The 13477-nt window shown below is 33.0% G+C and overlaps 1 protein-coding gene across 5 annotated transcripts in view; it reads right to left on the bottom strand.

Moving 5' to 3' along the window:
* Nucleotides 1-13477, bottom strand: part of wu:fb63a08 (MAM and LDL-receptor class A domain-containing protein 1) — a 45524-nt gene that overhangs the window by 17826 nt on the left and 14221 nt on the right. For all 5 annotated transcript variants that reach the window (XM_056481009.1, XM_056481019.1, XM_056480981.1 and 2 more), the window contains exons 7-11: nucleotides 10973-11513; nucleotides 7882-8078; nucleotides 5681-6061; nucleotides 2540-2823; nucleotides 452-717 (exon numbers count right to left, since the gene is read on the bottom strand). In XM_056481009.1, coding sequence (XP_056336984.1) covers nucleotides 452-717; nucleotides 2540-2823; nucleotides 5681-6061; nucleotides 7882-8078; nucleotides 10973-11513 — 1669 coding nt within the window. The remainder of the gene's footprint in view (nucleotides 1-451; nucleotides 718-2539; nucleotides 2824-5680; nucleotides 6062-7881; nucleotides 8079-10972; nucleotides 11514-13477) is intronic.

Raw genomic sequence — 13477 nt, 5'->3', positions numbered from 1 at the left:
GATTTATTTTATCTTTGCCATGATGACAGCACTTCATATTTTACTAGATATTTTTCAAGACACTTCTATATAGCTTGTATAGAAGTGACATTTAAAGGCATAACTTGGTTAAATAGGTTAATTAGGCAAGTTAGGGTAATTAGGCAAGTCATTGTATAATGCTGGTTTGTTCTGTACACAATCTAAAAAATATACAGCTTAAAGGGGCTAATAATTTTGACCTTAAAATGGTTTAAAAAAACTGTTTTTATTCTAGCCGACATAAAATAAATAGGACTTTCCCCAGAAGAAAAAATATATAGGAAATACTGTGAAAAATCTGTTGCCTTGTTAATCATTGTTTGGGAAATATTTGAAAAATAATAACCATTTCACAGGAGGGCTAATAAATTTGACTTTAACTATAGATATAAATATAAAAGAGTAAATGTTCATTTTGCAACACACTTACAGCATAAGGTGTGATTCCTCCATTGGGGGAGAAACACCTCAGCCATCTCACAAGCAGACACATAGTCCTCCAAAGAGGTGCAGAGCTGAGCTTTGTCCCCCTGGGACATGCAGTAATCAGAAACGCAGCTGCTGACATATATCTGGGGTGGAACGAACCAGTGGCACTCTTTAAAAGGGTCTTCAAACAGCTCACTGCACTTCGTATATGCATCATCCTCCAGACCTGGATGACATGCAGGGGGGTCTGGAGAGCCATCACTACAACTGGAAGAATTAGGGAATTATGTGTTAGTTTTAAACATTTTATATTGACACTGATCTTGGTTGTTGTTATTTTAAGAGACTTTTCAATGTTTTCAAATGTTTAAGCTGGCTTCTTCAGCTGTTTTATTGTGATTATCTTCAGACAGTGAAAAATTCAGGTAACACTGGGAGAAAATACATATCTAAAAATATCCAAAAATGTATTTTCTTTGTCTAAAAAAATCTTGAATTTCAAACAAATCTGAGCTATATGTCTATAAATACATGACATATTTTTGACACTTTGTTTTTAGAATGCAATTCTTTTAAATCATTTATTCTTTAAATAATGGACACAAGGTATTGGAATTGTATTTTAATCACCCTAAAATATATAAAAAAAATTGGGTTGCCTATATGAATATTGAATTATATACTTTTTATTTTAAAAATATCATTAAAATATTTAGAAACTCGATATAGTCAATTTGTAAATAAATTGTGCATGATTAATCTCTGTCTTTGTGAACAGGATCAAATATTCATTCATTCATTCATTTTCCTAGCTTAGCGCCTTTATTCTTCAGGGGTCGCCACAGCGGAATAACCCACCAACTTATCCAACATATGTTTTACACAGTGGATGCCCTCCAGCTGCAACCCATCACTAGGAAACACCTATACGCTACGGCCAATTGAATTCACATGTACCGCATGTCTTTGGACTGTTGGGGAAACCGGAGCACCCGGAGAACATGCAAACTCCACACAAAAAGCCAACTGACTCAGTCAGGACTCGAAGCAGTGATCTTCTTGCTGTGAGGTGACAGTGCTAACCACTGAGCCACAGTGTCGCCCTCAAGATCAAATATTTCAATAAAAAGATTTGACTCGTTCATGAATCACATTCATAAACATGAACTGTTATAAACACGCCAAAAAAGAAAGTAAATTGCTGAAAAAAAGAATATTCTACAAGATCTTACAAAACTGCCACATTTCTTCAATTAACCATTTTTAGACAATTGGTGTATTTTGTTCTTTGAGTGAAGTATACCTTTAGATTGTCTGGAGAAACATCATACCTGTCATAATAAAGGACCCTAATAACCAATTCACTGCTGTCTTTACCAATACCTTTGAATATTTTATGAAGTATTACATATTTTTTTTTGAGGAATCATGTTAAAATATATTATATTATATTATATTATATTATATTATATTATATTATATTATATTATATTATATTATATTATATTATGTTAAATTATATTATATTATATTATATTATATTATATTATATTATATTATATTATATTATATTATATTATATTATATTATATTATGTTATGTTATGTTATGTTATGTTATGTTATATTATGTTATGTTATGTTAAATTATATTATGTTATGTTATGTTATGTTATATATTATATTATGTTATGTTATGTTATGTTATGTTATGTTATGTTATGTTATGTTATGTTATTATAAAATAAATCGACATAAATGTATTTTATGTTTTTTTCTTGATCTAAACAATCTTGACTTTCAGACAATCTCAGCTGTATTTGTATAAATACATGACATATTTTTGCCACCTTGTTTTTAGAATACAATTCTTCTAAATAAAAAAAAATGGATACAAGTTTGGAATTGGAAATGTATTCACCCTGAAACTCATTTTGAAAAAACTTTGGTATAGCCTATATTAATGTTAAAAATAAATAACATATTTTCCATTTATGACCATTGACCAATTAACTGTTTGTCTTTAGCAATTTATAGCCATTATTTAAATGAATGAATACATATTTTGTGAGGAATCATTGATCTCTTACGGCCACTCGCTGTCACTGTTATTCCAGCTGCTGGCGAACTCATGCGCAATTGCCACCAGGGTTCCATCAGGTGTCAAGAAATCATCAAACTGACTGCCGGAATAGGTGCCGCACAGGCCGCAGAGCTCGCCTTCATATCGCTCATCCACCTGGACGAACAGCCTGGCGTTTCCAAACAGCAGTCTGAGGCCGAAGTTTGTATCGAGCTGAATGTAAGGACCAGACTCAAACGCAGACACAGATGAACCAAACTGCGCAGGAAGGCGAACCTGACCACCGTTTACCTGGAGGGTAGAAAAATGTCAAGGTAAGGTAAGAAGCGATACCTCATTTTACCCCCTTCCATCTACTATTTTGTTTGTTTGACCTTTTCTACAGTGTGTTGAAAGGAAATGAGAGTTAGATTTATGACATTTTTAATATTTATTGGCAGCAAATTATTTAGGCTACTGTTTACTCTTTCAAGAGTTCCCACTTAGATATGCTTGGCATATAAAGCAGATTTGGCATGCTGTCCCGGGAGAGAACCCTGAGCTTGGACATATTTGAGCCCAGGGCTCCCGCCCAGTCGATAAGCATATCAGGAGATCCGAGATCAGGTAGGTCTCGAGAGCTCCCCCTTTTAGAAAAGGAGGAGAAGGGGTGGAAGGGGGGATTCTTCCAAACGAAGATAAAACAGTAGGGAGAAAATGATCCATTTATAGTAAACTAGGATCACTCTGGATTATTACTGATTACAGATGAGTGGCCAGACGTGCTCAATCATATCACGTGCTCCTCTTGAAATTGGTTTATGAAACTTCACTTTGTTATTTCTGTTTTATGTCTGACGTTTTAATTTAGATTTTGGATTGAAATATGAAATGTTGAATGTTTTTGAAAGCGTCATTTGTGAGCTTCTTGGAATTATAATTATTAGTCTTTAAATTGTATTTTTTTTTAGATATTTTTAAAGATTAGATTCAAGTTTGGGGGAAAAATGTCTGGACAACAGTCTGGAAATAGGTTTGCTTGCTTATTTACTTATCGGTCCCCCCCGTTCAATAGTTCTTGATATCAAAAAAGAAAATGTTACAAATTTTTTGCTTATTTTATAGCAAAACACAAGAACTGAAGGAAATAATAGCATAAGTTTTGAGAAAAGCCATTACAAAATCAGTCAGTTTAGGTGGCAAATATAAAACAAAATGTCCTTCAAGAGTTGTTATTAAAAAATGGATGAAAGATGGAGTAATTTGAGCAGTATTGTGATTATAATTGTTAGCAAAGCAATTGTTTGATAAAGAATCATTACTACACACTAGAATACCACATTCTATCAATCAAAAATGTGCTTTGATTTGTAAAGGGAAAAGTGGGTCATGCGTTAGTTGGCACATTGTTTTATTGTTCAGGTAAGTGTCAGAGAGCATTATGTTACTGATAAGATCTTATAGAGTGTCTGGGTCACAAACGTGTTGGTGATAAATTCTTTAAAAAAAAAAAAAAAAGTCACCTGATGTTTAATCCTGCAGTATCGTTGCCACAGGCCCAATTATATCAAGCAGAAGTCGCTATCAGGACACTCCTCAAATGTTATCACAGAATGACAGCAGATGAGATCATATGCAAACATATTTCTTAACACTTACCAGTAAAATATGAACATTTCTACTTCTTTTGAACATTAATTACGGGCCATACATTTTAGATGGCAGTTCATGCGTACATTTGTTTCCACGAACTGTCTATGTATATATCACAATTAGGGAAGTGCTTTGCCAATGAACTTCCCCTCATTGAACTCTAGTACAGTTGTTAGTTTGCTTATCATGGTCTTTGGTTTGGTCTTTCTTCCTCTAATTTTTGATCATGTTGATAAGTTTTGATTTGTTAATTGTTTTGGAGAGGTAATTTTTAAAATGTTACAACGTTTAGAATGCATTTGGATGTTTTTATACTGTAGCATCAAGCTTTCCTTTGGTTCACTGTAAAAAACGCTGGGTTCCACACAATCGATTTGTGTTGGGACAACGTGAAGGAAGTTAAATTATTAGTTTAAATAAATTTAAATGGAATGAACATAAAGCAATTTAGTTTTCCCAAAAAACAAACAAAAAGAATAAATCAAAGAAATGTAAAAAAAATTAAGAAAAGAAAATTAAAGAAATAATTAAAAAAAACTCAAGAATCGTGTTGTTTTCAGATCAGGTACAACTAATTGTTTTAAGATAGCCATTCTCTTGATCTAATGTTTGAAAAGAGGGCTTAACATCAAGTAGTGCTTCTACACAATGTCTTCTGTAACTTTAAATTGCACAAAACTTTTACATTTCAATGGATTCTGGCTGGCTTTCATTGTTTTATTGTTTATTAGCTGGGGAAAATCATCCTGAAAGTGATGCCAATTATATTGTTCCTCTACATTTTTATTGTTATAGCCGTGTTCTGAACTTACTGTTTTACATTCAGAATGGTTTTAAGGATGATGTTTTACCTTGCTAAAATAATGACAGGATGTTTTATTATCAACACAGTCTCATTCTGAAAACATACCTCTTCAGACGTTTCTGGAGACCCCGAAAAACGTCCTGGTGGCACGTTTTTCTGCAGGTTTTTTTTCCGCTAATCCACGAGAGGCCGCTGTGTACTTTATTTTTTATAATTGCAGACGTTACCGTAGGCTATTTCACACTGTCATTGATCTGCAGTTATAATCAAATCCTGTTTATAGAAAAGTTAGTAATGAACATTTATACACAAGTATTTATGTGTATAAAGCATCTGTTTTGTGAGAAGTGATTCTCATATGGTATGTGTATGACCTGTACAGCTTTATTTTGACATTTCCTCAAGCGAGAATGATGTCGACTGAAACCTTGTTGTACACCACAGAAACCCACGTTGTGGAAACGCAAGCCTGATAAAGGTGACCCATACCGACTCCACTCAGTGGAAACGGGACAACAGACTGCCTTATTCTGAACCACTTCTTTTGTCAATTTCAGGTTTTCACAGAGATAACAATAGTCCTGTTTTTAGAGACTTGGGTTGAATTCTCAGTTTGTGACGTCAATTATTGTGTTAGAATGTATAAATTGTTTCAAAAGCAAAAGTCAAATGAAAGCTTAATGAATAACAAAAACAAGAAGTAAAACTCACATTAACCAGCTTGTTTTTTCCGATGACAATGTGTAGGCCTTCCATGTGAAGAGCTACAGAGTTTAGAGAGGAGGTTGCAGAGTTTTGCTTTCCCTCATTTCGTGCGGTTATGGTGAACTGGGTGTCTGTAGGCCCGCAGGTCTTCGCTATGGTGTAGTTACAGGTGCCCCAGAAGGAGTAGGCCTTGCCATCGAAGGTGATGTAATGAGGGTCTCCATAGACTCTGCAGGTCACTGGGCTGGACGGGAAACAACCCTTCACCCCGTCCTTCACCATGCACAGTTCATCAGCCGTGCAGGATGTTGGTGAACACTGAATTTTATCATGGCCCAAACACTGGCACTGCTGCTCACATTCACCCACCATAAATGTCTCACTGATCTGGATTGGACAGTAAATGAAAGGTTTATATACACCTTTAAATCATAAAATATAGTAAACTTTACAAATATAATATAAGACAAACATTATAATATACTTTTTATTTTGAATATAATGGTTTTGGTAATATATTTATTATTATTATTATTATTGTAATTATTATTATCGTAAATGTCTATGTATTGTAATGTAAATTAAATGTACAAATATATACATTTTTATTTAATTAATTCACTTTATATTTAATATACATTTTGTTTCATATATATATATATATATATATATATATATATATATATATATATATATATATATAATTAATTATAATAACTGAATATTATATAACTATAAATGTGTCTACTTTATTTTAATATACTTGATTGAATGTAAACATAACTATTATCATGAACACAAATAATACCTTTTAATTGTTTTAAGAAATAATTATAGTGAGTATAATAGTAGCAATAAACTTGTTCATTGTATTTATTAATTTATTATTGTTTTATAAAATGGACATGGTATGTAATATACATTTGGTGCTAATAATATAACTATATAATTATTAATTGTAATTTATTATTATTATTATAATTATAATAATTAAATGTTATTTAACAGTATATGTAAATGAATGTGTGTAGATTATTTTTAATATACTTGGTTTAATTTAAACAATTATTATCAGATGTACATGTAAAAATATATAAATAGTTTTAAGAAATAATTATAAAAATAATACAATAATACTTGTCTTTTGTATTCATTTATTTATTGTTTTTTATTGTACATGATATGTAATATACATTAAATGCTAATAATACAGCAATATAATTATTAATTGTAATTAATAATAATAATAATAATAATAATAAATAAATAAATAAATAAATGTCAAAAAACTTTATGTATGGAGTTCAGATGCAAAAACCTGTAAATGCCGTCTGAGATTTTCGCCTAAAATGAGCATTTTTTTCAGCCTCCTATGTTTATATTCAGTCATTTCACTTTAAAGACAACAAAAATAACTTATTCATCACCATAAATTTCTGAGCCTACAAACAGGAGTTGGAGAAAAATGCTAATTTTAGAGGGTTTTTTATCTAAACTCTTCATATGTAAATGTATGTGTGCATGTAAATATCTATACATTGTTTAAGAAATAATTATAATTGTAATAGTAACAATAATACATGTCCATTGTATTCATTAATTTATTATTATTTTCTAAAATGTACGATATGTAATATACTGTATATTCTAATTTTATAACTACATAGAAATTAATTTTATTAATTATAATAATAATAACAATTAAATGTTATATAACTGTATATACAGTATGTAAACTTATCTGCATACATTGTTGTAATATGCTTGATTTAATGTAAACAACTATTATTTAATATACATATAAATATCTGTAATTGTTTTAAAGAAATAATTATAATTATAGTAGCTATAATAATTGTATTAATTTAATGTTTATATTTATTATTATTTATAAAATACACATTATATTTAATATACATTTTTAGAATAATACTATAACTATATAAAGTGTAATGAATTATTAAAATTATAATAACTAAATGTTAATTAAATGTACTTCTGCACATTATTTTTAATACTTGATTTACTATTATTAGAAATACCTATTATAAAAATCTGTAAATTGTTTTATGAAATAATAATAATAATAATTGTAATAATAATAGTACGAATAATAATAATAATAACAGTATCAGTAATAATTGTGTTTGTTGTATTAAGTAATTTATTATAATTTTATATTTAATATGGATAAGCTGCTTTATTACCGAATAATGCTGTCCATTATCCCAGCATCCACAGTCTTTTTCCAGCACACACTCTCCTCCGCTGAGTATGAAGCCATCGTCACACTCACAGCGCTCCTCACAATTGCCACAAGGCCCTGCTGCATCTAGGCTCGAGCAGGTCTGAGGGCAGCCACTGGTGCAGGCATTATAGTGACTGTGAAGACCGCACTCCACCGCTACAACACAAACATTATCATCAATCTCTCTGATAGATTTACAGTATGTTTCCAAGTGCCTTTGATGCAGGATGTTCTAGTCAAAGGTGTGGAAGTATGTTTGACTATATGACTATGTACAGTTGAAGACAGAATTATTACCCCTCAACATCTCAAATGTTTCCCATATTTCCCAAATGAAGACAGAGCAAAGACTTTTTCACAGTATTTCCTATAATATTTTTTCTTCTGGAAAAAGTCTTATTTATTTTATTTTGGCTAGAATAAAAGCAGCTTTTATTTTTTTAAATAACATTTTAAGGTCTATATTATTAGCCCTATTAAGCAATATTTTATTTTCGATTGTCTACAGAACAAACCATCATTATACAACGATTTGTCTAATTAATCCAGGCTAATAGTTCAGGAGGGCTATTAATTCTGACTTCAGCTGTACTGTATATGATCTACTGTATGAATTTATAACCGATGACTAAGTCTAGCTCTTCTGTGTGGGTTGTTAGGTGGAGAACGGACTTCTGATTAGTCTGAGATTTGCTCAACAGTGGAGCAAATGATCTGACACGTCAAGCTTTAATTTAGATTTATGATTTGACTGGCAATACTTCAATCGCTTGTCTGTATTCACACTCAGAGTGTTCATTGTTTAATGGCTTTGGGTGGAGATTGAGATAATAAGGCTTTAAAGCAACACCCAAGGTTAAATCCTGCTTGCTGCATGTTTAAAGTGTTAACAGAGCATTTATATCATATCAGAAAACATTTAACCCAGGACTTGTGAGAGTGGTGCAGCCTGAGAGTCAAATTCAGAGAGCTCCATACTATGTACAGTGAAATAAATGAACAGGGTAGCAAGCCTTTGCAAAGACTTTGAAGTAGACTTGCACCTCATTTTATTGGGAATATTGTCTTATATTGTAATATGTTATTCGCAGTTTTTTAAAGAAGCCTAACAGTTTTAATGTTAATATTACTTTTATTATTATAAATGTGAATGGCACACTGCCACATTAGCTCTCAAAAAAAAAATATGACGACATTTCAACCTACATGGTCTTCATCATGTCTCGTGCCTTCTTTTAAGAAAGTGCCATTTTTTTGTTTGGCTTGATGAAGCACCTGCTTTTAAGAATCACCTAGATGTGAGCACACTGATGTTTTTCTTCTAATATCTTCATTATTATTATTATTATTATTATTATTATTATTATTATTATTATTATTATTATTATTTTTTTTATTATTATTATTATTATTATTATTATGTCTAAGGCACTGAGTCTGAAATTTTTGACCAAAATATTTTGAACATTGCAAAATAAATAAGATCTCACATTGTCAGGCACATTTACATACTGTTTTCAAACTTTTATCCATCATAAAGTAATTTTTTCTTGAGAGTGGTTTGACAATACAGAGCCACCATAAAAATGGAAGCCTACATCCAGAATGATGTTACTTACAGCACAGAACACTTTATAACACGCAAAGTGTGTTAATAAAAAGACAGAATGTGGCGGATGGTTGAAAGCCACACCTATAGCGTATGCTGGTTTCAATGCCTGGTTTCAATCTTTCCTATGCTGCTGTTTGGTGAGTGTGTCTGATTTTTAGAATAAGAATATGAATATTCATTCATACATAAATTTTGGAGTTCAATGTGCAATGACCCTAAGTCAAATTGCAGTTTCGCTTTTAATAAATGCTTTGCCAGTGCCGCAGATGAGAAGCGTTGTATAATACATATATAAATTTTTAATGTGCTTAAATATAAGCAAGGATTTTGATCTTTTAATTTATGATCATATTGTTTTAGCTAATGGAAGTTCTGAATAGCCAATAACTAACTAGTCTTAAAATGACATCTACTTTTACAGGTTTTGCGAATTCTACTGGTTTATTTTACTTAGTAAATTACACCAAAGGTCAAAAGTTTAAATTAGTTTTTTTTCGTTTGAACAAAACAAACCATTTCTTTGAAAAAGCATTTAAAAAATAATGTCAATCCCAAAATCTCGATAGGTAGTTTCTTTTTTAAGTCTTATAAGCTGGGTTTCTGTCAACCTTAATGGGCATTTTTGAAGTATTGCATGAGACATCAGTGACGGAAATGGCAAATTTCTAATAAAAGTCCATTCATCTACAAAACAAATGTTTTTTACATTCACTTAAGGACATTTTAGACTTATAAAGAATGTTGAGAGAAGGAAATGCATTTGCTGAATAAACCAAAAGACTGTAGAATACACATAACATGTCACTCATATCTTTTTGAATGAGGAAAAGTCAATTTGGTGAATAAACCCTGCCTTGTAGTATATGGAGCCAATCATCGATTGTTAAATGGTGAAAAAAGCCCACCTTCAAGTTCAGGAGCCAATTATTGATCACTATTGATTGACGATACTCCGGAGGAGGGGCTCGAACCAGACGTGAATTTCTACAGATTTTATGTGGCTTGGACGTTTAGAAATAAAACTAAAGGGAATCCAATCGTTAGCTTGGCAAACAACTTTGGAGAATTTGAGGTTGCCTCTTCAAACAGAATGCCCGAGCATACTGCCCGAGAGGTGTTTCAAAGATGGCCGCCAAGTGAAATGACTTGCCTTAAAGGGACTTTGATAAACCCTGACATAGTGAACATTACACCGGTGTGACCAGTCAGCAATCTTCATTATGCTTGCCTTGTTTACTCTTGGTTACTAGGTTACCAATACTACAGTCAGCCACTATAACAAGTTTATAAAAGCGCACTTACATGAATTTGCACCTACATGAATTTATGTTTGGTTGTAGACCCGGCTACAAACTTCCACGTGACCTATTGATTGATTGAGTTCAAATATTTAACCTGCAACCATTTTAATGGATAATTGAAATAAATCAGTACATACGACAGAACGTTGAGTTCCTCCAGACTGGAATCGAGAAACCAACTTTATTGCAGGTGGCGCCGAAGGCCTCAATGGCATTGCAGAGGGCAGCAGCATCTCCATGAGTGGTGCACATGTCAAACATGCAGCTGCGGAAGAAACTGTCTGCATTCAGCACAGAAGAGCAGGTTGTGAAGGGCCCATGTCTGGATGTGATCATGCCACAGTAAAGCTCGCTGGAGAACTGCTGCTCCTCTGCTTCTGAACAGACTTTGGGCAAACTGGGCTCCTCGCACACGCTCTGCCTTAAAACCTGAGCCATTTGAACCTGTGACCTGTTTGGTATTTTGATGTCATCTTCGGGGTCCTGGTTAAAGTTGCCGCACATGCCACAGATTCTGTTGGAGTACTGGATGGGAACAATCACCTGAATGGCTCCTGACTGCATGTAGAGGACGGACAGTTTGAAGTCTGTCTGAAGAACCAGAGCATCTCCCTGCTTGTTTACCGTTACTCTGTTTGATTTCAGGAGAAAAGGGAGATGCTTCCAGATCCCATTGACCTGAGTGAGACAACAAAAGACGTTAAGGATGTCAACAAAAAATAGGGTTAAGGACGTCAAAACAAGATGTATAAAGGGTCACCCTTATAATAATGAGAATTGGTCTGCTCTGATTTGAATCTTAATATATTAATCATTATGATAATAGATAAAATAAATTTATGTTTGACCACCCTTCTAATGGTTCACACCATTGTGAATGTATAATTTGTATCTACATACAGTGCATCCAAAAGGTATTCATAGCGCTTCACTTTTTCCACTTTTTTATGTTACAGCCTTATTCCAAAATGGATTAAATTCATTTATTTCCTCAAAATTCTACACACAATACCCCATGTGAAAAAAGATTTTTTGAAATTGTTGCAAATTTGTTAAAAATACAAAACCTTAAAAATCACATGTACATCAGTACTCACAGCCTTTGCTCAATACTTTGTTGATGCACCTTTGGCAGCAATTACAGCCTCAAGTCTTTTTGAATATGATGCCACAAGCTTGGGACACCTGTCTTTGGGAATTTTTGCCCATTCCTCTTTGCAGTACCTCTCAAGCTCTATCAGGTTGGATGGGAAGCGACAGTGTACAGCCATTTTCAGATCTTTCCAAAGATGTTCAATAGGATTTAGGTCTGGGCTCTGGCTGGGCCACTTAAGGACATTCACAGATTGTTGTGAAGCCACTCCATTGATATTTTGGCGGTGTGCTTTGGGTCATTGCCCTGCAATACAGGCCTGATTGGTGGATTGCTGATCAGACAGAGTGACCATTGGGTTATTGATCACCTCCCTGACTAAGCTTCACTCAGCTTAGATGGCCGGCCAGCTCTAGGAAGAGTCCTGGAGGTTCCAAAGATCTTCCACTTATGGATGATGGAGGCCACTGTGCTCATTGGAACTTTCAGAGCAGCAGAAATTTTTCTGTAACCTTTTCTCTAACCAGCCTTGTGCCTCGAGACAATCCTGTCTCGGAGGTCTACAGACAATTCCTTTGTCTTTATGCTTGGTTTGTGCTTTGACATGCACTGTCAACCCTGGGACCTTTTATAGACAGGTGTATGCCTTTGCACTTCATGTCCAATCAACTGAATTTACCACAGGTGAACTCCAATTAAGCTCAATTTAGAGCTTCACTGCAAAGGCTGTGAATTCTTATGTACATGTAATTTTTCAGTTTTTTAAATTTTTTTAATTGCAACAATTTCAAATAATCTTTTTTCACATTGTCATTATGGAGTATTGTGTGTAGAATTTTGATGAAATAAATGAATTTAATCCATTTTGGAATAAGGCTGTAACATAAAAAATGTGGAAAAAGTGAAGCACTATGAATACTTTCCGTTTAAATTACATGAAATACCTCATTACTTCAACTTAAATGGAGTAAGTTCACAGTACTCATATAGATCAGTTTTAAACTCAAATGGTTTGTTGCAATCGGTTTCCTCAAATGGTTTGAGTTACCTTAACTTTTTGGGTTTTACAGTGTTACATTGGACAAACGTTTCGGAAGCACTGTGTCAATACGACTGACACAACCTGACGTTGAATTTATTTATTTTTGTTTGTTGGGGTTTGTTGGATCAGTATGACACAATTGTCAGTGTGTGTTGGCAGTGGTTGGAGTTTGTTTTGATCTGACTGAACAGTTTTAATCAGTGCTTGTTGGATCGTTGAACATCTGAGCATTGTAAAAAACAAAACAAGCAAGGGAAACATTCTTAATACACTGGCCAACTTTTTTTGCAAACTTGTCATCATATTTTATATCAAAATAGGGTGTATTTGAGAATCACACATCTAATGAAATAGCCAATCAAAGGTTACTGTAGGTCAATATACCTCACTGAAATCTTAAATAAGTTTGATTAATAAAGTAGATGTCATTGGATTTTATGTCTAATTTTGGCTCACTGAAGTATGTATTACACAAACTAATATTAATAAAAAAGTTGATCCCCCTAT

The sequence above is a fragment of the Danio aesculapii genome, chromosome 2 (genome assembly GCF_903798145.1).
Source record: "Danio aesculapii chromosome 2, fDanAes4.1, whole genome shotgun sequence".
Taxonomy (NCBI): Eukaryota; Metazoa; Chordata; class Actinopteri; order Cypriniformes; family Danionidae; genus Danio; species Danio aesculapii.
Note: the sequence above shows the minus strand (reverse complement) of the source record. Positions and strands in the feature narration are given on the sequence as shown.